Source organism: Cryptomeria japonica, chromosome 3, assembly GCF_030272615.1.
Source record: "Cryptomeria japonica chromosome 3, Sugi_1.0, whole genome shotgun sequence".
NCBI classification, from domain to species: domain Eukaryota; kingdom Viridiplantae; phylum Streptophyta; class Pinopsida; order Cupressales; family Cupressaceae; genus Cryptomeria; species Cryptomeria japonica.
The window spans coordinates 354,356,371-354,380,616 of record NC_081407.1 but is presented as its reverse complement, the minus strand read 5'-3'; the positions used below and the strand labels follow the sequence as shown (position 1 = coordinate 354,380,616).

Below are 24,246 nucleotides of genomic sequence, written 5' to 3'. Positions count from 1 at the left end.
TCCAAGCCTATCCTTTTGAAAATGGATCTTTATGTTGCTTCCTTGCTTGGAAAGATCCACAAACACCTTGTATCTACTGTTGGATCTTAGGTAAACTTTTAACCAACCAATTGATAGTGATTAGAAAGGTTGAGATGCCTATAACCTTGATGCCAAAGATTATTGATAGGAGATGAACTCTTTCTAGCCAATGCATGCTCTTGAACCTTTGTAGCATCAACAAGTTGACACAATCCATGATCTTCTATGCCAAATGCAATGGTTTTCTTGGACTTCGTGTCAACAATATGACACTTGTGTGTACTAAAGATGAAATCCAACTTGGGATGGTGGCACATAATTTGACTCACAGAGTAGATTGATCTATGCTCTTAGAACATTGTATACATTTAGGAAAATAAGAGATTTCCCTCCAAATTGAATCTGATCATTGCCTTTTCCAACAAGTGTACACTCTTGACCACCACTGAAGATCATGGATTCTGAGCAAGCTGTATACTCATTGAACTAGTCCTTTCTATGTGAAAAATGTGTAGATGCTCTAGAATTGATGTGCCACGCAAAAGAGTTGGAGTGGTCTGCTGGTCGTTTGACCAAAGAAGCATAGAAGGATGTTTCCTGCTCATATTGTTTTGCAACATGAGCCTTTGGTTGAGGCCCTAGCTGGTTGGAAGTTTGATTAGCCAACCTCTTTGTGAAGTGCTTCTTCATGTGACCAATTTTACCACAATAATGACATATGTTAGTCTTTGAATTCTTTGAAGTATCTTCCTTTTTTCATTGACCTTTCTTTTGAGTCCACTTGTCTTTGTCCTTGCCCCAGGCTTTGAAGGCCTATTTCGTACTCAGTGAATTACTGTTGCTACCAAATTGTTCCTTCCATATGTCCTATTGCAAGAGTTTCTTGCACAAATCATCAAATTGTAGGTTAAGATTGGTAGACATGACGTTAAGTGTTTCTATGAAATGCTCGTAAGACCATGGTTAGCATTTTAGCGTTATGACTACCATGTCTTCTTCCATTACGTGACCAATATTTGCTAATTGATCACAATTTGATCTTCATCAAATGATCCTGCAAATAAATCTTCTCATCCATCATGATCAAGAATAACATATTCTTCAAGAGAAAGGCCCTCCCTTTATCTAATGCCTTGTGGAGATTTTGGAGGTGTTTCCAAATCTTCGGAGAAGATTTGCCTGAAGGAATCTCAAAAGCATTTCATCTATGAAGGATAATTTTATGAGCATAATGGCTTCATGATTATGCTCATCGAACTTGTCTTGTTCTTTACTGGCAGCTGTCGGTTGTCTCAGTCCTGAGTATAATCTGATCAAGCCATCAGTATTTGAAGATAGTGAGCATAGGCTATTTATAGGTGTTGTAATTTTTGCTAGTGAGCCTTTGGTTGCCTTCCAACATGATGTTGGTCAATGAAGTCATACCTCTTGTAAACCAAAAACACGAAAAATAAGAAACTTGTTGATGTTTGAACAAAGCACTAAAATTTGAGGAAAAATTTGCAAAACTTGAACGGTGAACAAGATCACCATTTTTATATAAAAAATCGGCACAAAAAATTTTAAAACTTGAATGTTGAACAAAATTCACCACTCATATATAAAAAATCATCAGCACAAAACTTTGCAATAAATTGGATAATTTGGAAAAGTCAGCTATAACCTTACCAACCCAGAAAACACCACAATGTTTTCCAAAAAATCATAAAAGAATTGCAGACGCTTGCTAAAAGCCCCAGGCATCACTAGAAAAATCAAACAAGCTTGTGATTTATCAAAAATCAACCAAGAAACAGGTCTGAAAATACTCTTTGTGCGTAGAAAAATTTTCAATCCTTTCGCCCCGTTTACCAAGTTGTTGCACGATTGCAAACAGAAAAAACCCACTATTTTTAAGAAAGAATTATCAAAAAACTTCAAATCTTGTTGCTTGTTTGCCAAAAAAAACAGTCACATTTTTTGTTCCTTGCTGTCCATTGCAATTTGAGCAAGAATTAATTTTATCGTTAAATCGTACTATCGCAAACTTCTACGAAATCTTTGGCCACAAGTTTTTGTATAAAAACCGTCCAAAAACATGAAGAAATCATTGCCAAAAAATATCTTAAATTGGCAGGCAATTTTCCAAACAAAGAAACGGCAAATTTCTCTGAAAAACAACATGATCTCAAAAAGAAAAAATTGTGATCTTAACGGTAGAAGTAAACCCACAAATTTGTTAAAAAATCATCAAGATCTTCAAGAAAGAAATCTGCAAATTTCCTTTCTTGGGTGATCCATACAACACTGCACAAATCCGCATACGCTCTTTTGGCAAATTCTGTATCACGATCATTTTCAAAACCCAAGCTTTGATACCATATTACAAAAAGTAATGACACAGAGATTGATTACCAAGAGATTGAATTTTAACAAAGGATCGAAAGTCTCCTTAAATAATAGTTAAAAATGATTTATCTGATAAGGGTAACATCAACAACTAAGAAAAGAAGATGAAAACTAAAAGAATAAAGGATATTCTTGAAGTCTATCCTAACAACCTAATTGACCATTATAACTAAATATTACAATACTATTTTAATAATTGTGAACTTAAGGCTTGCCTTTTGTGCAAGTGAATCTAACTTTTGAGTAGAAACTTCAATTGCGTGCTTTTTTATTTATCTTGAATAAATCACATGCAATTTTTTTTGTAGCTTCCCATATATCACTAAAATGAGAGAAAAATCATTCTTGTGCAACCTGCAGGAAAATAGATCTCTCTTGCTGCTTATTATTCTCATGATTATAGAGAATGCAATCAGAAACTCTAAGATAAGTCTTAGGAGTAAATCATGCCATGTTAAACCCTAATGAACCAATGTCTATCTTAGAATTATGTCCTACCATAGACAACATAAGTGTCACATTGTTGTTAAAAGGATAGTGTCCCATTTATAAGTAGGACTGTAGGAGAACCATAGGTTAAAAATATCACCTAAAAAATTGTTTGATGGCCAGCTTTTGTGAGACAAATCTTCATTTGAGTCACTTGCCCAAAAACCTGGGGGTGAGTTTTTGGTGATTATCTTGCTGAGAAATTGCAAGTTTCATTTGAAAACTCGCCAACCAGTGCAAGATCGTGTGGTGATAAAAACAAAAGCTGAGTTCATTTTTCACATTTTCACTCACCAAAATCTCAGTCGTTGACATATTGTCAGCAATCCATGCAATTTTAAGTGATTTTGAGCTGATTGGATGGCAGCTGTAGTGGCACAAGAGAAGGTGGAAGGCAGGGGTGAGACATTAATTGGGGCTTCATTGGATGTGTCTGCCCATGATATGCCTGATGAATATATTCTTCCTCATGCAGAATCAATACCGTCCACTTTGAGGCCATCCACAAAGCCAATAGAAGTTTCACTCGTAGAAGAAATTTGTAAAATATTTATATGGTTTTGTAATTTTTGAACATATGACACTATGATGTATATTGAACTTCTTTTTGGTTCTATGAATGAATGAAAAACTACTTATCAGTTCTCTAAATTAAGTTTTCTGAATCTTTTTAAAGATTATTTTGTGAAAATATGTGTTTTCTAAATGTTTGAAAGTTTTGCCGAGTTTTCGCCGAGTTGCTGAGTTTGAGTCAAATTTGGGTTTCCCGAGTTTTGCCAAGTCACAAGTTTTTAGGCTGTAAGGAGAACAATCATTTTTATGTCCAAAAGCAAATGACACTGATTTACAAATCTAAAATGGGGAAATCCAGGGGCCCAAAAGGCATATAAGCTGGATGTGAATGAACAACTAGATTCATTCTTTGGAAGTGATAGAAGTTATGAAGGGGCCTAGAAGCAAGGATGACTTTACCTCCACAGCTGTGTTCAATCTCTTAAGGTTTTCCATCAGATATAGCAGAGTCAAAGGCCACCAGTTGAACCTATCTTGTTATCTAGCCAACTCAATCAGATTTCATCTTTTATCAAAAGCCAACACTAAGTTATTGCTACTTTCATAACATACTTTAATGGAAATTAGAAGAGTGCAGTTTGGGAGATTATTGAGTGCATACTTTCATCTGGTTTTGTATGCTGAGAAATTGAGTTGATTTGTCTATGCAAATGATGCCTTTCCTCCTAATGGATAAATGTTTTGGCATGTGTCCAGCTTGGAATATTTTCCTCACAAGTCTTGCAAGAGTCTCCAAGGGACCAGTTTAGAAGGAAGGGAAACAATGGTATTGAGTTTTTCAGCCAATGTTGTTTCTTATTTATGATCTTTGGTATGATTTAATATTTGTTAGCTATTGATTTAACTGTTGCTCCTCCATATTGTTTTCTTATCTGCAGATGTTATTGCTGACATGGAGAGGCATTGTAACTTACAGATTGCAGCACATATTTCACAGATTTCTACCAATCAAAAGAGTAATGTGTATTAATTTATATATCGCTCTTTTTGACATATTCAAGGTTCTCTCTTAATTAGTAAACAACAGCACTTAAGATTGTGACTGCATCAAGTGTTCTTCATGGAGAAATATCATCATATTCTTCTATTATTCCTCTTTCATTTCTAGTCACAGAGGCTTCAAGAATTTTACCATTAGCAATGTGCTTCATTTTATAGCACAAATTTTCAGTCTATATTAGAATCATATGGCATATATTCTGTGGTAGTTAATTTTTCAAATAATGATCATTTATCCTTGAAAAGAACCTCAAAATCCTATAAGCTATTGCTTTATGAATGGATAAATGCTCTTTTTGATTGTGACATCATAAATTAATTAAAGCATCGTGCTGATATAATGCTAGGTGATATTAACCATAATATAGTTTGCTGATTCAGGCATGTTTGTTGAAAGAAGGCACAAATAACTCAATGAGATGTATTTTGTCCCTTTATGAATATCATAAGTTCATAAATTATGTTGAGAATTTATTGAGTTTGTGATGCTTGGGCAGTACTTGAGGATTGATGGAACAATGCTTTTCTGTTTTTCAATTTTGAATGGTGAATAACACAAAAATCAAACATGGGCATTATTTTTGCTATAATGTCAACACACCCATTTTGGAACTAATTCTTTTAAATCATGTATAGTTTTATATTAGTTAATATATATTTCTTCTACAATCCCAAAGAAGCTTCTATATAAGTTAGCTAATACATGCTTCTTCTACAATCTCAAAAAAGCTTCTAAGTAAATTAGCTATTATATATTTCTTCTGACGATCCTAATATATACTGGTAATGATTATATGATTATTTTCAAATGACACTTTGTCAATGTAGAATTGCATTACATTGCTTCTTATAGTTTTTTATCACTTTGTCCATGTACTTTGTATCTTCTTCTGTTTGTTCATCATATATTCTTAATGGATTTTGTTGTAATAAAATAGATGAAGAACACGAGCACTATCATATGGAAGGAGTTGTTGAAAGCCCAATGATTGATGATGATGGGGAATGCTTTTCACCTATTATTTTGAATGCCACCTCGATAAACGTTGAAGTTTACTATAATAAAGCTGTCAATTATACACTTATGGTTACTTTTGTATCCTCTTTATGCAAGTTCCTTAATATAATTCGCTGCTGTTTTAATTTTTTTAGTGTGCTACATTCAAAACCTTAACTGGCATAGGTTTCATTTTTACAAGTTCTCTTACTGATCCGTCAAATGGAGCATAGCAACACACAGTCGGTTAGTATTTTTCCTACATCTCTGAAGCATAAACCTGAATGAGCTTGATGATTATGTGTACAAAAATGGTATCAGGGTGAACTTCTTTTGGGTTTTTGTGAATAACAATTGGGTTCAGGTAGACAATAGATATATATCATGGTGCATAATATCTGTAAACACTACAGGGGGCAGCCAAGGTCTCCTTGCTCATGATAGGACAACAAGCGATCATGGATGCATACCTTTGCCTTTTACATTTGACAGCTGGGATTTTAGTTGGTAAGCATTTTTGTTGAGCACACTCTTTATTGTTTTAATCTTAGAATGTTAATTTTGACTAGAATGAATGAAAGAAAGATTTTAATCATGTCCACAAGACCAAAACAGCCTATGGGACCAAGAGCAGCACACAAACCTAGCTCCGTTACACAAGGGCATCAAAAGCTTATGAAATTTGTAACCCCTTCTTGACGTTAGATCTTTTGCAGTGGATCTTGATAAAAAAATTAGCAGTTTTGTTTAACCTTGCCTCCAATCAAGGTGTTTAGAATGTCCACTCTTAGAGTGTCTTCATAATTGATATGAATGTCATTGTAGGCTATGCGCTCTATGATGTTCATGTAGTGCCATTTTGTCTCCACCACACTTGTCACAAAATAGGCATATTCTCTTTTCCCTCTCTTTAGGTACCATCCACCAGCACCTAAGATGATGTGAGCTAGTCCTTGACTGGGCTATCAACATTTTTGCTTTCCACTTAATTTCAGCTCCTATGTAAAAGCTTTTCATCACGCTCTTCTTAGATTTAGTCTTTAGATCAGTTTGCTTTGTCCATGTGGCAGTCCTGAATTTTTTACATACCTTTTTATTTCCTCATTAGCATTTTGACACTCTTGCATATTAATGTCCTATTTATTCATCCCCTTGTCATTTTCTTCCATCCACATGTTTTTCTTTTTTCTTAGCTCTTCCTCAATAACCTACCTAGGCTAGTGACAATTCTCCAAATTTTGAGCTTTTTAAGGTAGCTTAATAAATGACCACTGCCGATGCTTCCAATGGGAAGTTTACCTATTTCAACTAATAAAATTTTGTACAAAACGAAATTTTTCGCTTTTAGGCTACTTATAATTAAGTGTTTTTGGTTTCTTTCACCTGCTTTCCATTTCTAATTTGACATGCTGCTACCCCAAATTTCCCATCATTAGAATCACGAGTGACAAGTAGACCAAATAGGATTCTCTTGGTTTTCTAATCCCATAATTCTGCACTTCAACACCTATTTTGTTGTGAGTATAAAGCTTTACACCCCCCTTGCTTTTTTCTGCTTTGCATGTTTCCCAACTAAGCTTGTTGTGAATTTTGAGCCTAAGGTACTTGTATTTTTCCACTATGTCTAGTGGGCTACATTTGAAAAGTAAGTTAATTTGTTTATCTTTTCTTTGAGATGAAAAGATCATGACTTTGGTTCTGTTGGTGTGCAGTTGCATCTTCACCTTTTGACATGAGGGCTCTAGAGCCCTCAAGTGCTTTCTCAAACTATGAGTTATTTTTGCAATTCGGATGAGATCATTAGCATATGAGAGACTTCACTACATATCTAGTAAGCTGAGCTTCCCCACCAGCAACCTTGATTATTGACTCTTCAGAATTATCAATATATAACCCAAATAGAGTTGGGGAGAATGTGCAACCTTGTTTGATGCTAATATCACTACCAATGCACTTGGACATTCCAACGATTGTTCTAATTTTACCCTTGACTTGTTCATAAATCCCATGAACTATCACTCTTGAGTCATCAAGGGTGGATTTTCTGCATGCATACCCTAATCCCTTGCTTGAGGCTCCTATTGCAGCTCTTGTTGAGGAAACTACATCTATACCATCTACTTTGATGATTCCCACACAACAACAATGAACTGTTTTGAGCTTTAGTTGTAAAAGAATTTATTATTTGTAAATTTTTGTTGATATTGAAAGTAGAATTTTACATGTATTGAAAATTTGAACTTAATTTTAATCTTTATATGAAGAAACTCAATAATATGGTTCATAAATCAAGTAGTATGCATGCTTTTAAAGCATATATTTTAAAATTAATTTTTTTAAATGTTCGATAAATTTGTTGTTTTTCCTCAAGAAATTGTCGAGCCTTGAGTTTTTAAATTTTTTGTGTGTGTTGAGTAATTTTTGATTCCAAGTTCATAAACTATGGATCCAAAAATTGATAGAACAACATCTTCCTCAATATTGTAAGAATCCTACAACTATTTCTCACACCTTAATCTTGTAATGATCAAACCACTATCCCATGGCTTTTCTATACAAACAATTGTAGTGGTTTCTAAAACCATGTATTTACATGACATCTAACCAAGGTACAAATTCCAATGCTCTCTTTGGTTATTCAAAGATGTGTCTAATAGATGCTCTTGTGTTTCTCACTAATTGGCTATAAAAAGTTGATTCCATCTAACTTACACTCTAATCAATTTGTCTACTTCTGAAATGTGATGCTCCATTCCACCTAGATGTTCTTTTTGTCCTTTAGCAACGCCAATCAATGTGTCATGCAATGTAATGTCCCCAAATTTTATGAAGTCAATTAAATTAATTGATTAAGTTGTCCAAAAAAATTAATTTCTATTTCTAAAGGATGACTTTAATTAATTAATCTAATTAAAAATAAAGTCAAAATAATAAAATAATAAAATTTATCTAAATTTCTCTACCTGTGATAAAAATGAAATGTAACCTAACATGGAAAGTATTTAAATTTCTCCAACTGTAACAAAAATGGAATGTAACCTAATATGGAAAGTATTTAAGTTTCTCCAATTGTGACAAAAATGGAATGTAACCTAATTTGGAAAGTATATAAATTTCCCTAGCTGTGACAAAATGGAAAGTAACCTATTCTTCTAGATGTTTTTTAATCTCTAGAAGTTTCCTAGAGTTGTTTATAAGGAGGTTGGCTTAATGAAGTAAGGATGCTTAGGCTTATGGATTTGATATGATTAGATTATAAGCTTATTATGAAGCAGTTTTTTTAAGGACAAAAACCTTCAAAAGATTGATAGAAAGGTTGGACAAAAACCTAGCTCTTCCTAAAGGGTGGATTCGTGACGGAGTTCACATTTGAACCAAATTTGTAAAGTCTCCTTTGGAGACAAATTTGCAGATAAGTTTTTTTCAATGAAGATATTGGCAGAGTTTATCTCAAGAATAAAAATTGATACTTTGCTAAGAAATATTATCATGAGAAGTGGATGGCATTATTTCTGAAATTTATTATTGTTGCTTTCTCATTTCACTGTCAAAGTGAATAGTATTTCTGCAACATTTCCAAGTCAGAAGTTTGTGGGGATTTGTATTAATCATCTATACTCAGTACTGCAAATTGGTCAAAATCTATATCAAACTCAGAATTGAAAATTCTTGGGAATATATTTTACAAATTTCTGTAGAAATCAATAAGGGTGTCTCACAGTGGTATCAAAGCTTTGACCCTGCCAGCCTGTCGGGTTAAGAGTTGAAGTTGTTAAGCAAAGATAAAGTCTAATCAAAATCATATGGAGAAATTCAACACAGAGTTTATAAATTGTTTACAGGTTTTCCACAAATATCTGGAAGATTTTATGAAGCTTATGCAAACACTCTTGCAAACCAAGATGATTGCACCTAATGCTTCAGATTGTAAGGAGGTTGGTGAGCAGATTGAGGAGTTAGAACAGCAAATTGGGGAGAATCAGACTTTCATGATGTCTCTATGGCTGAAGATAAAAAACTTTACACCACCAATGAACAAGGAGCCAAGAAAGTTATTGGATAGTGCTAAAGATGTGGAGAGGACTGTACAATGGTGTGAGGAATGGATGGAGAGAAACATGCTAAGTTGATAATTGCTCAAGCAAGACATAATCTGCAAAAGATCAAGAGACGGCATGGCCACCTGGATCTTTCACATGCTAGCTCACAAGAGGAATTGAGCATTTCAAGTCAAGATGCTTTTGGGATGAACACAAGTGATGAAGGCCTGCATATTGAGGAAGTTTCTAATGAGGTTACAAATTTCAGTGATGCAGAAGGGGGCCTCAAGGATGACAAAGAAGGTACACTTATCTCTCCTTCTGGTTCAAGGTATGATGAATTCTGATTTTCAGATTATGCTGTGGTACTGCAGATGTGTTTTCAGTTGCATGATTACATTAGCATTTATGATCTCTATGTGATTGAGTTTTGTGATTCCTATATTGCATTGGGAGTCCAACAAAAGCATTCACATGATCAACAAAGTCAGAAATTTCAACGGATAGTGTTGAGGGCTTTTGTGGATGATGCGCCAAAGGTAGTGAGAGTGTGAAGAGATTGGCAGCTGGATATTATGAGCTTGCATGAGTAGCCCATTCGTATGAGTCTTCCAAATTCTCTTCCGTGGAGGACATGTTGACTCATGAGGGTGACATTGGTATATCAATCTCATCAGACTTTGCATTGTTGAGTACAACTGATGCATAGGTTGTTGTTAGTGGGATTTCTCTTCCAACTTTGAGCTTTGCAGTATTGATGAGACACGAACTGATGGAGTTTGGATGACCGATGCGTTGATGTGGCTAAAATCACAGAACTACGACTTCATCCGGCCAACGCAGAATAGAATGCTAGGTATCCTATCCTCTCTTGAGATAAGGAAATCCCTAATGCTGTGATAATTTGATCAATGGGGACGACCTCAATGTTTCGGTTGTCAGGTCTTGACTGCAGGATAGCTTAGTAGTTGATGTGATTTGTTGGGAGCACAAGGGGACTTACATTTTTGCAACTAGCTGGTTTGCTGCAATTCTCGGACTGCAAAATAAAATTAAAAGGGAAGGGATAGGAGATCTAAAACTAACAAGACTGGTATGCGGGAAGACGGATTCAACATAACCCATCCCTACTTGGCCAAAATAGCTCACAACCTTGCAGGAACAGTGCAATCTTCAAGGGGACTTGGAAGATTTTCAGATTACAAACGCACGACTAAGCACCCAATTCTAGTGCAGCTCAGACGGACACCTGCAATTGAACTAAGCACAATTCAAAGGCTTAGGTTAACCATACAAAAGGATACACAATCAGTAGTATATCCTCAATGGTATGAGCCTGGATCTATCAAATACCTGCACACCCAAAACGGAAATATCTATCTAAAATGCTGAAAGAAACCATGCAAACAGGATGAAAACAAGACAATAAACACCAAATCAATGTCTATATATTGATTTCAGCTGCCTATTAAAACAATTTCTGCAGCATCTCTATGCTACTGCTAAGATCTAACCTATTCTAACTGTCTAACTGTCTAACCACCAAAAAATTCTAAAAAAAAAAGAAGAAAGGCCTCTGCCTTTTATAGATTTTACAATATGAATCAGAGGCTAGGATGGATTGCATCCAAGGGCTCTAATCTGCCTTCTAGAAGCTGGCAGCCTTAACCCATGCCATTTAAACTCTTAGTCATCCACCCAACAACCCTCTCAACTACCTACAACTGTTTGGCATTAATTTGAGTATATCCGGTAGTTGGACATAACTGTCCACAACTGACTTGTTTCCCCTTTGTTTCAAAATATCTTGAGTGGGGCCCACAAGCAGTTTTACAATAAAACAGTGAACTTTTGGAATTAAATCCAGCTATGTATTTCTCGAGAATGGATAGACTTGCCGCATTCGGAGTATTCTTCGGTCTTTGGTCTCGGTGGTGGACTTCAGCTTTGTTCAGCGACACACTTCCCAATGCTCGGTTCAGATCTAGCGCTCCTGCAACGCATTCTTGCATCTTCTTCTTCAACGTTCAGTTCCTGGCCTTGATTGCGATCCTTCTTCGATTTGCGTTTCAGGCTTTTCTCCTGGTTCTCTGCGATGACATCCTGCGACCTGCCAACAATTAATCTCACTTTAATAAATCAATTTGAAAAATTAAAATTAATTTAACAAATATTAAATTTTAATGTTTGGCTCGAGAAGCTCTTTGTGAGATGTATCTTTTAAATGTTGTCTTTCTCTTTGAACGTGAAATTCGATCTGTCATCTCGATTCACTCTCCTATTTAGACAAAATTCGGGCTTGAGAGGTGAAACGAGAGATTTGTTTTCTAAAGTTAAATGTCCCCCTTAACTCTTTCGCGTTTTGACTCATTTCTTTTCATTTGAAATTCAACGTTAAATTGTTCCTTGCTTCCTTTTCAGGTGACTTGGGTGACGTGGGAGATTCGTGGGATTTTGTAATACTCTCTCTCCCACCCTTTGTATGAATCTCAGGCGACAAGGGAGGATTGGGAAATAAACATTTGTTATTTAAAATTTAAATTTAATCACCTTCTATCTCCTCTTTCGGGCGATGCTACGACTTTGGAAGAAATTGTGTTGCTTTAAGTCATTAGCCTTAAATTTCGCCCATTTTACACAATATGTGCGATTTGTTTAGCTTCCCATATGTCTCCTACAAACTTCGGCCTTTTGGGTTTTATGCGACTTCGGCCTGAAAAGGTTTTTTGCAAGCTTCCACGTTTCTATTAAACACCTCTCTTTTTATTAATTGCGCGTTTTCAGCCTAAGGGGGGCATTTGCAAGGTTTATATTTTAATGGAAACGCCCTCACTCTCCCTCCTTTGGGTTTCGGTCTGAGAGGCCCTTTTGAAAATGTTTAAGAAAACGACCTATCACGTGATTTTCGACATTTCGGCTAAAAAGGTCTTTTGCAAAGTTTTAAAGTTAAAACACCTTTCTCTCTAACTCACGTTTTCCATTTTCGGCTTGAAAGGGGGTTTTGAAAATGTTTAAGTTTAAGTGTTCTCCCTTCATTTTGCGATTTCGGGCTGGGGGAGTTTTTGAAAAGTTTTAACGAACAACGCCCCTTTCTTCATTTTCCAATATCGGGCTAAAAGGCCCTTTTGAAAAGTTCGTAAAAAAGACACCCGACTTCATTTTTCGGGCTGAGAAGCCACTTTGCAAAGTTTTTTAAAAAACACCTCCTTATTTTTGGGCTAAAGAGGGCTTTTGAAAAGTTTGAAGTTTAATGCTTTTCATCTTTTTTTTTTTTCGCGATTTCGGGCTTAGGAAGCCTTTTGAAAAGTTTTTATGTTTTACCTCATCACGCGATACTCCACATTTTCAGGCTAAAAGCCTTTTTTGCAAAAAAAAAAACACCTTTCCTTATTTCGCAATTTTCGGCTAAGGAATGCACTCTGCAAACTTCATAAAAAATGACGCCTTTTCTTCATCCCTTGTGTTTTCGGTATGAAAGGTTATTTTGAAAGTTACACCATTTTCGGGCTGGAAGAGCATTCGGCAGACTTGCGCGATTTAGACTCTTCAAAGTTTTCGGCCATTTTCCCCCCTACTGCGCGATTTCGTCTTTCCACCTCACTTTCAGCTGATTGCAACTACGGTGGGGGGGGGTCTCCATCAAGGATGGGGCAAGGTGTGCAAATACGCACAACACGATGTTTATCCTTTTTCCTCAAGGATATGTGATGGGGATGATTTTTAGGCTTGGGATCTAGAGATTTGCATGATTGATGGAGTATTTCACAGAATAATGCAAATGGATGGTGCTGCAAATTTCAGATATATCAAATTGGCATAGCGGATTCTTAGTGAGGAATTCATGAGATTGGTTTGGGATCCTAGTGGTGGAGCAACGAGTTGCTTGTGGGCAAGCAATGCTTGAGCATGGAGAACTGTAATGTCCCCAAATTTTATAAAGTGAATTAAATTAATTGATTAAGTTGTCCAAAAAAATTAATTTCTATTTCCAAAGGGTGACTTTAATTAATTAAATTAAAAGTAAAGTGAAAAGAATAAATAATAAAATAAGACACTTTATTTAAATTTCTCCAGCTATGACAAAAATGGAATGTAACTTAATGTGGAAAGTATTTAAATTTCTCTAGCTGTGACAAAATGGAAACTAACCTAATCTTCTAGATGTTTCCTGATCTCTAGAAGTTTCCTAGAGTTCTTTATAAGGAGGTTGGCTGGATGAAGTAAGGATGATTAGGCTTATGGATTCGATATGATTGGATTATGAAGCTTTTCATGAAGCAGTTTTTTGAGGACCAAAACCTTCAGAAGATTGGCAGAAGGGTTGGATGAAAATCTAGCTCTTCCTAAAGGGTGGATTCATGACAGAGTTCACTTTTGGACCAAATTTGCGAAGTCTTCTTTGCAGACATTTGCCGATAAGTTTTATTATTAAAGATACTTGGAGAGTTTATTTAGGAATAAAAATAGACACTTTGCTAGGAAATATTATTATGAGAAGGGGATGGCATTATTTCTGAAATTTAATATTGTTGCTTTCTCATTTCACTGTCAAAGTACATAGTATTTCTGTAGCATTTCCAAGTCAGAAGTTTGCAAGAATTTATATTAATCATCTGCACATAATACTGCATATTGGTCAATATTAATATCAAACTCAGAATTGAAAATTCTTGGGAATATATTCTGCAAATTTATGTAGAAATCAGTAAGAGTATCTCACATGCAACATACCAAGGGTCCTGAGTTTGTGCTATTCAATTTGGGCAATCCATTCTCCATGAGTGTCTATTTGCATAAGTTTCACAGTTAATCAATTATGATGTTCCCAAGACCCTTAGGGGACTTGTTGGTTTCCCTTGAATGCACTAGAAACACCTAACCATCCCTTGTGTTGCACATATAAAAAATGTTATTTTTTAAGAAAATCAAGCATTTTTGAAATTTGGGGCACTAACCCTTAGGTGCCTGTTGATGTGGCTAAAATTGCATTGCTATGACTACATCCGGCCAATGCAGAATAGAATGATCTCGTCGAGTATCCTATCCTCTCTTGAGATAAGGAAATCCCTAATGCTGGTTTAGTTGATCAATGGGGACGACCTCAAGGTTTTGATTTTCAGGTCTTGATTGCGGGATTACTCAGTGATTGATGTGATTCGCTGGGAGCACAAGGTGACGTACGTTTTGCAACAAGCTGGTCTGCTGCGATTCTCGGACTACGAAATAAAATGCAAAGAGGAAGGGATAGGAGATCTAAAACTAACGAGATTGGTATGCGGGTAGATGGATTCAACATAACCAATCCCTGCTTGGCCAGAATAGCTCACAACCTTGCAGGAACGGTGCAATCTTCAAGGGGACTTGGAAGATTTTCAGACTGCAAACGCATAGCTAAGCACCCAATTCTGGCTCAGCTCAAACGGACACCTGCAATTGAACTAAGCACAATTAAAGGCTCAGGTTAACCATACGAAAGAATACACAATCAATATATCCTCAATGGTATGAGCCTGAATCTATCAAATACCTGAACACCCAAAACAGAAAGATCTATCTAAAATGCTGAAAGAAACCATGTAAACAGGATGAAAACAAGACAATAAACACGAAATCAATGTCTATATATTGATTTCAGCTGCCTATTACAACAATTTCTGCAGCATCTCTATGCTACTGCTAAGATCTAACCTATTTTAACGTCTAAAATCTAACTCTCTAACAATCTAACCTTCTAACTATCTAGCCACCAAAAATTCTAACCCTTTACAAAAGAAAGGCCTTTGCCTTTTATAGTTTTTACAATATGAATCAGAGGCTAGGATGGACTGCACCCAAGGGTCCTGATCTACCTTCCAAAAGCTAGCAACTTTAACCCATGCGAACTCAATTCTTAGTTATCCAACCAACCATAATTTGAACTACCTACAACTGTTTGACTTTAATTTGGGTTTATCCGGTAGTTGGACATAACTGACCTATGTCACCTTTGTTTTAAAATATCTTGAGTGGGGCCCACAGGCAGTTTTACAATAAAACAATTTCAGTTCTTAAAACTGAATTCCTGGAATTAAATCCAGCTATGCACTTTTCCTGAGAACGCATGATTGCTGCATTCATAGTGTTCTTTGGTCTTTGGTCCCGGTGGTGAACTTTAGCTTGTCGTCCATCGACACGCTTCCCAATGCTCGGTTCAGATCTCGCGCTCCTCCAGCGCGTTCCTGCATCTTCTTCTTTAGCATTCAACGCCTGGCCTTGATTGCGATCCTTATTCAATTTGCATTTTTCAGGCCTTCTCCTGGTTCTCTGCGAGGACATTTTGTGAACAATCAATCTCACTTTAATAAATGAATTTGAAAAATTAAATAATTTAATTAAACAAATATTAAATTTTAACATCTGGCTTCGAGAAGCTCTTTGTGAGATGTATCGTTAAATGCCCTCGACCGCTTCACCTAAAATGTGAGGTTTTGGCCTTCCATTTTAATGCAATCCTTGTGAAATTTCGTGCGATTTCACGTTTAATCACCTAAGTCTTGGAATTTCAAGAATACTGGAGGTTTTGCAAGATTTACCTTTTACATTTTAAACTCCCTTTTGGCAATTTCGGGTTGAGCAGGTGAAATTCAAGTTTTATTTAAAATCACAATGTTTGCCCACTCAATTTTCGGGCTGGGAGGCTACTTTGAAAAGTTTTAAAGTCAGCGATTTTACCTCATTTTCGAAATTCGGCCTAAGAGGGTTTTTTGCAAACTTTAACGCCTTACCTCTCATTTTCCATTTTCGGCCATTTTGCAAAGTTTTTTAATGTTAAAACGCTTTTACCTTTTCCCATTTTCGGGTCAAAAGGGGCCTTTGTAAAGCTTTAGTTTTAATGCTTTTTACGTATTCGCAATTTCGGGTGGAAAGTCTATTTTGCAAAGTTCGCGATTTTACTTAACTTGCTTTTTTTTTTTTTGTATTTGCCCATTTTCGGGCTGAAAGCAACTTTTGCAAACCCGAATTTATGTTAAACGCTCTACCTTATCAAGCGATTTTCGGCTTGTGAATGCCTTTTGAAAAGTTTTTACGTTTTAACGCTTTTCATATTTTCGCGATATTCTTATTTTTATATTTTCGGCTTAGAGGCCGATTTTGCGAGCTTAATCGAACTTGCATTTCAGGCCGATTTGTGAATCTTGTCTTGCATTTCGGCTTGGATGACTTAACACGTGAATTTGCTTTAAGCAACGGCTAGGGCTTCGGGTTCATAGAGTAGAATGCACGAGTTTGTGAACTTTGATGATTTCTTACGACTTTATCTCCGATGCCCCCCCTTCATTGCCAGATGCGTGATTTGGACTTTGGAAAAGTTTGGGGCAAATGAAGGCTTTATTAATGAATTTCGGCTTAAGCCGAGTTTGTGAGCCTTTTGAAGTTTTCGGCCTCTAAGACCAATTTCGCAAATTTGAGGATTCCTTGGTGTTTCAAGCTTGACAAACACAAACTTGGGGTCCCTGTCCAGGACGGGGATGGGTGTGCAATGAGCACAACAGTGTCCAATAGTTGAATGGGTCCCAACCACTTCCTAAGCACTCAAAAAAAGCTGTAGTTCTTAGATGGATTATTAAGTATGGCGATTACATATGATTTAATCTTTGATTATTAAATCTAGATTTGTTGATGCTTTGTTGGATATATCTCTTTCCTCATTTCTGCTCATGACTATGTTGCCCAATGGAGTAGGCACTGACCCATATTGGTGGACTAAACATCTATATTTAACACCCTCCATCCATGTTAGAAGTAGTAGATTAAAATTGAGTACTTACATGATGTTCATGATTCGGTATCACAAACTAGGGAACAATCTCAAGCAGCCCAAATAGCTAAATCATTAGAAAATCATGTCTTGTATGTCTGCACCTTGCCACTATTATATATGAAATAAATTATAATGAATGAAATGATTTAAATGAATAATGTGTAAGGTGTTTTATTAACTATGTAAGAGGTTTTATGTATCTAATTTATTATGACCTAGTGACAAATATAGGGGTCAAGTGTACTTTAGGTATAGTTGCTGATTGTTTTAGTGATGTTATATCTTATTTGTTTTAAAACCTTATTAAGGATACCTCTAGAAATATCCTCTTAGGGATAGTTGAGACCAAAATGTAGGAGAGATTATTCAGTCTTGTCATTTGGCCTTTAACCCTTCTTAGTCTATTGATGAACCCCATGTTACCTTCTTGACGACAAATCCCCGGCCCTGAAGGTTAGAAGAGTTCTAAGACTTTGGGGTAGCAATTTTGAGACCCAATAGGCTCTTCTTGACCCTCTTCATCATTCATGTTGTGAGAAGTAGAACTCATGGTAACATTACAAGAAATGGAGTTTATGGTTTCCATATGTCATAATGTTATTAAATTTTTCATAGGCTAAAGCAAAGAAATGGGACTCGGACTCGGACTCGGACTCGGCAAGGCCGACTCGGACTCGAACTCGGGACTTGGCGTCAGACTCGGCTGGACTCGGGAAAGTGAAAAACTCAAGAAATTTAGAGATTTTTAAAGATTTAAAACTTGTTTCAGACACCCTTTATTGAATACACCTTAAAGACACAAAAACATCATCAAACTCGGCTCATTTGATTACATACACAAGTATACATCAATCACATAAGCATAAATGCAAATTGTAGCTGAAGAAAATAACATAGATATATAAATATTGTCAAATGTATACAATATTACAAAACTCATGGAATAAAAAATCCATGTCATCATATGATCATCATCAAATGTTTCATACAAATACCAAAGGTAAATAGTAAATACTAAATACAACTACAAGTGTACAAGCCTATGGCTTAGAGGGTCGTGCACTCTCTCGCTCTGGCCCCTTGCGAAGGAGTTTAAAGTAGGTCCTGGATGATTCAGCAGCCATAGCTGCGCCCCGTGACACCATGCCATGCTCACCAACATCAGGAACAACTGTGTCATGCTCACCAACATCAGGAACAGCTGTGTCACTCTGAGTCTCAGTATTTCCTGTCTCTGCTCGTGCTCTCTGCTCTTCCTCTGCCATGGCTACAGCCTCAGCCTCTATATCTACCTGGTCGATCCAATCAATGTCATCATCACTAAATACAGCTGTAGGAGTCCCAGGAGCTGTCTGCTTCTCATTGGCCCACTCTGCTTCAAGATCAATCTCATCTAGAATGATAGGAGAGATGTCAACTAATGCATTCTTTCTCATTCTCAGGCGGAGGTTATAGTGAACAAAGACGAGATCATTCATCTTCTCCATAGATAATCTATTGCGCCTCTTGGAGTGTATGTGCTCAAACATACTCCAATTGCGTTCACAACCTGATGCGTTGCATGGTTGGCTCAAGATGCGAATGGCCAACTTCTGAATATTTGGTGTCTTTGGGCCAAAAAAGCTCCACCAATGATCTGAGTTTGAAATGAGAAAAATAAATAAAATCAGTCTCACTCATGAACTCATTTAACAAGTTACAATATAGTATTGAATAAAACTAAAATTAAGCCTTACAATTTATTTTTACCTGGCATCATAGTTGTCCTACCGTCTTTGGTGACAGGACGAGAGAAGGTCTCCCCTTGTGCATTTGAGAACAACTGTAGCTCTCGAAAAAGGTCTATCTGAGAAGTACCAGTAGGTCCCATCTTCTCCATGATTGCATATAGCCCATTAAGGACCTCCATGTCAGCCTTGAAAGAAGGGATAAAACGGAATGCCGGATTCAGATAATAGGCTGCCGCATGGATGGGCCTATGAAGCTGATGATGCCATCTCCTATCAATGATCTCCCAAATGGAACCATACTTGCTCTCATCTCCTCCATAGACGAATCTGATGGCCTCCTTCACCCTATCCATGCCCTCATATATATAGCCCATTGCGGGCTTATCTCCATCCGCAACTCGCAACAAAACCACCAAGGGCTTAACAAACTGCAAAATTGAAAATATTGTGTAATTTAGAAAAATGAGCAAATAAGAGAATACATATAATAAGTTATAAAACATGAAGTCAAATTGTAGAATTTATAAAAAAATTACCTTGACTATCTCATCACAAGGGACCCAAAAGCCTTGCTCATCAAAAATGCAGTTTGCCATATCTTTCCTTGTAGGGGTGGTAGCATAGGATGAGGAAGACCACTCCTCACCAACAATCATACGTCTCAAGGTAGACTTAGACCTAAGCATGGACTGCAATGTGAGGAAGTTTGTGGCAAATCTTGTGATTCCTAGACGAGCTAACTCCTTCTGCTCTGTGTATTGTCTCATAAGAGCCAACATCCATGAATGATTATATACAAATTTGCAGACATTTCTTGCCCTTTCTACACATCTCTTGACCCATGGGATTTTTCCAATATCCTCCAACATGAGGTCAATGCAATGAGCAGCACATGGAGTCCAAACTATAGATGGGTGCCTCTCCATCAATAGTCTACCTGCAGCAACATAATTTGTTGCATTGTAAATTGTAATTAATGGAGGTACAAACTACAAGATAGTAATTAATTTGCAAACAAAATTAGTTTGTAATCAAAAGTTTACCCGCAGCAACATAATTTGCTGCATTGTCGGTCACCACTTGTACCACGTTCTCATCACCCACATCTTCAATCACCTCCTCTATCTGCTCACATAGGTAGGTGGCATTCTTGCAATGGGTGGAGGCATCAATGGACTTGATGAAAACGGTGCCCCTGAAATAAAAAAATAAAGCTAGGTCAATGATCATTCAATAAACCATTAGATAAAAAATAAAAAATTAAAGACTACATGAAACTAAAATTAATCAATCACCTATGGAAGAAACAAGAAAATTAAGGAGAGTTCTATTTCTCCTATCCGTCCAACCATCAGTCATGATGGTGCAACCTTTAGTGCTCCATATCTGGCGTTGTTCATCTAAATCCTTCTTCCATCATCCACCATTTGAGACAAAATGGGTCCCCTCAAATCACTCTCACTAGGGGCTTTGAACCCCGCCCCGCATATGGTAATGGCATCAACCATTTGTTGCCAATAAGGAGACCTGTCACAAAGAAACTCAAGAGATAAGTTAAGTATAAAAATTCAATGAGATAAGTATAAAAATTCAATGAGATAAGTATAAAAATTAAAACAATCAAAGTTATCAAACATAAAAGTTAGTAAAACATTCACCTGGCTACTAAGAATGAACTACAACTGTAGCTCCAAAACCCGCCAATTGCCATTTTAGCAGCATCATGGACCTCCTTGTTCCAACCCATGCCCTCAAGCGACGGTTGGGACCCAGGAGTAGTGCGAGACACAAAGAAGGAATCCAACCTAGATTTACGAATCCTAGGTCCAATGGTAACACTCCGACTACAACTACTAGTGGTAGGAGCATGAGAAGTGGTGGTGGCACTGCCACTTATAGAAGCAGAAGCAGAAATGGAAGCACCAGCAGTAGCAAACTGAGTGGGACGATATGGAGGTAAGGAAGAAGGGCCTCCAACACAACCTAACTATGTTCCTCTTCCTAAAACTGTCTCTCTCCCAATGGCCGCTCGATCCTCCTTTTGTTTCTTTTTCCTTTCAATCTCCTCAACTATTACATAACATTCACGTACGGCCTCAGGGACTGCTTTTAGGCATGGTTCGGCATCATGTCCACGCACACCAACAATATGGTATTTCAGCCTATATATACCTCCATGGAATATTGTTTTACAAAACTTACATTTTGTTTGCCCCTTTCCTTGTCTTGGAAAATCCTCATGATATTTCCAAGCAGGGTCCTTTCTAATGGGGGGTCTAGAAGCTGAAGTAGACATTTTAGGATAGTTTTGTGAAACTTGAAGTTGAGGCAAATAATAAAGTGAAGTTTGCTGCAATAAAACATTACAAATACAAAATAAAATTAATACATATTACATACATTCAAAAAAACTAAAGTAGGGTTTGTCAAACCCTACTTTTAAAAAAAAGAAATTTACAAACCCTACATAGTACAACACTACAACTACATACTACATGCTACATACAAACATACAAAAGATTTTGAAAGAAAATGTAAAACTTCCAAAATAAATGAATAGAAAATGGAATTTTTGCATACAAGAAACAAACTAATCTTCAAAAAAACAACCGTACCTCTTCTTACAAGCTTGTAACGAGTTGCAAAGTCTTCCTATCCAACTCTTGATGCATCAAATCGAAACACAATGCAGCTCCAATGTGACAAATTGAAGAAAACTTGAGCTTCCTCCTTGCTGGTTTTTCTTCTATGCACCCTTGTTTTTCTTCCCAACTCACTTTACTCCTTTTTTTGCAAGTGAATGAAATGAAAGTCACTTTTAGGGATAGAGGATAATTAACATAAAAAAGCAGACTTAAAAAAACATTGCAAACTATTTTTTTTTTTTGTCTTTAAGTTTAGTTGGACGCCCACTGAGTCTGGGGCTCGGGACTTGCTGAGTTTGGCGAGTTTGGGCCAAACTCGCCAACTCGGTGAGTCTGGCGAGTTTACTCGCCAGACTCGGACGAGTCCGAGTCCCTGGGACTCGCCGGGCCTGACTCGTACTCGGACTCGCCGAGTTTGGGCGAGTCTGGGCGAGTCCCGTTTCTATGGGCTAAAGACACAATGATTTTCTTTATGTTTTTCTTACTTAAGGTCACAGGAAGCACAAAAGCAAAGAATGCACAAAAATATTCTTCAATCTTCATAAAATAAGTATTCTGCTTTTGTTTTTATTACTTAAAGTTGCATGCAGCATAAAAACAGAGGATACACACAAGATGAAATCTTAGTTTGACTTATAAATTTTAATTTTTGATCAAATATTTATGCAAATTGGCAATTTTTTAATAAATAATTTAATAAATAATTTTGAGCACTTAAATACCGCTGTTATAAAATTAAAAAGTTTATAATCTCATTTGTAAAGCTACATCAGTAAATTGTAAACACATAAATTAGTAAACTGAAAACAAACAAAAAAAAAAAACTCAAGATTGTCATAAGGGCCAAAGCTTACCTTGAAATTTTAAAGAATATGCTGATTCAACAGTTGATTGATGAAGATTTTGCACTTGCTCTTCCTCTTGTTGTTACTCACTCTACACAATGCTCTCACTTGCAATCTTTCTAACTCTTACAGGCTTTTAGCTTGCTGTTACAACTTCCAACTTTGCTGTTGAAATTTGGAAGTGATTTGGAGTAAAGGTTAGACGTTTATTTATAGTTTTTTTGTGACAATTTAGTTTGTGGGTGGGGTCTGTAGACCATTACAGGTAAGGTTACTAGCATGAAGGTCCGTTTTTTTTGATAAAACAAATTGAACTTTTTTCCTTAGTTGCTATAGGGAATGCTTGGGTGTGGTTGGGAGATGTGAGGGAGTCCCTTGAGGGTTGTACGGATGTCTTGGTGTCTTGGAGGCAGCTCCATTATAAGGGGATGTCCTAGAAATGTCCCCTCTTTGTGAGATGTCCTAGAAATGCCCTAGGTACTTGGTGGCAGTGTTGGCAAAACTGAGGGATGTTTCCCCCAAGCCCCTGCATCTTAGAGATGTCCCTGTCCCAGAAATGCCTGGTCTTTTTTTGGGGCAAGGGGGAGGGGGGGATGTGTCCTCGTGGGACAGTGAATAGGAGCAATTGACTCCATTTGCTATGGATACAAAGCTACTGAATAATCAAAGCAATAAGTGGGTGTCTCTTGGCAGTTATTGAAATCAAAGAGAATTATAATAGACATTAGAAATAAAGTCACTCTAGTTATGGCAAATTTTTTTTATGAATTAGATTATCTCATGTTTTATGATTAGCTTTCTGAAAGTATCTACTGTCATCATTTTTGTGTAAGTTCTTTTATGGTTCTCAGTTGTTAGAGTTCAGCTGATCCTTAAGTGATATTACGAATTCTGCATCATTGTCTGCATTTTGCATTCTTCAATGTGAAATTTTTGTTACTGTTTCTTACTGCTAGCAGATTTATAAACTGTTGCTTTTCTCTTTAAAATAGAGTTCTGACAACTAGTGTGATTGAGTGCAGAATCTCTATTTAATGCATTTGCAACAGCAGCTTTTTTCAAGTTTGTGGTATTTTCTATTTTTGAGATGAGATATCTTCTTGCAATTTGGAAAGCACGAAGACCAATGAATACTGGTGAAGTTTGGGAGACAATGAGGCGTGAACTATCTGTTCTTTACAGTCATTTCTGTAAGTGATAAGTATCATATATGGATAATGGAAAAATCTTCACAATACTATCCTCGGAAATAGAAATAGTTAATATTTAATTAATTCTTTTGTCATTTTATCTTTTCTAATTTGAAACTTCCTCGTGCAGCTATATAGATTTTTTGTTCTTCTTTACCTTCTCTACATAGGCAATGCTGTTTCTTGAATCATCATCAATGTTTCATATGATTATTTCATATTATGAATGCTAGTATTTACTATGACCTAATTGAACCAAGTATGGATTTGGCAGTAGTTTCTTAGATTTGTCTGAAGCAAGAGCCTTATCAACACTTGTATATATTTAACTGATTATTCTTCAGATATGGTTTTACTACATAAGTGCAATTTGGCTGAAGATTACACATTCTTAAATAAAATTAGAGAGGGATCTATTGGGGCCTTAACCCATAAACCTTGAAACACTCAAAAGAATAAAAACACAAACTACAAAAACAGGAGAATGAACCAAACACCCATAAAACAACTAAGAATCACCTGACACTT

The 24,246-nt window shown here is 36.5% G+C and overlaps 1 protein-coding gene across 1 annotated transcript in view; it reads left to right on the top strand.

Annotated features, from left to right (window-relative positions):
- LOC131079993 (transmembrane E3 ubiquitin-protein ligase FLY2) overlaps positions 1–24,246 on the top strand; it is a 177,343-nt gene that overhangs the window by 82,274 nt on the left and 70,823 nt on the right. The window contains exons 6-11 of the mRNA XM_059218314.1: positions 4,168–4,237; positions 4,350–4,427; positions 5,409–5,566; positions 5,654–5,713; positions 5,881–5,974; positions 23,551–23,718. Coding sequence (XP_059074297.1) covers positions 4,168–4,237; positions 4,350–4,427; positions 5,409–5,566; positions 5,654–5,713; positions 5,881–5,974; positions 23,551–23,718 — 628 coding nt within the window. The remainder of the gene's footprint in view (positions 1–4,167; positions 4,238–4,349; positions 4,428–5,408; positions 5,567–5,653; positions 5,714–5,880; positions 5,975–23,550; positions 23,719–24,246) is intronic.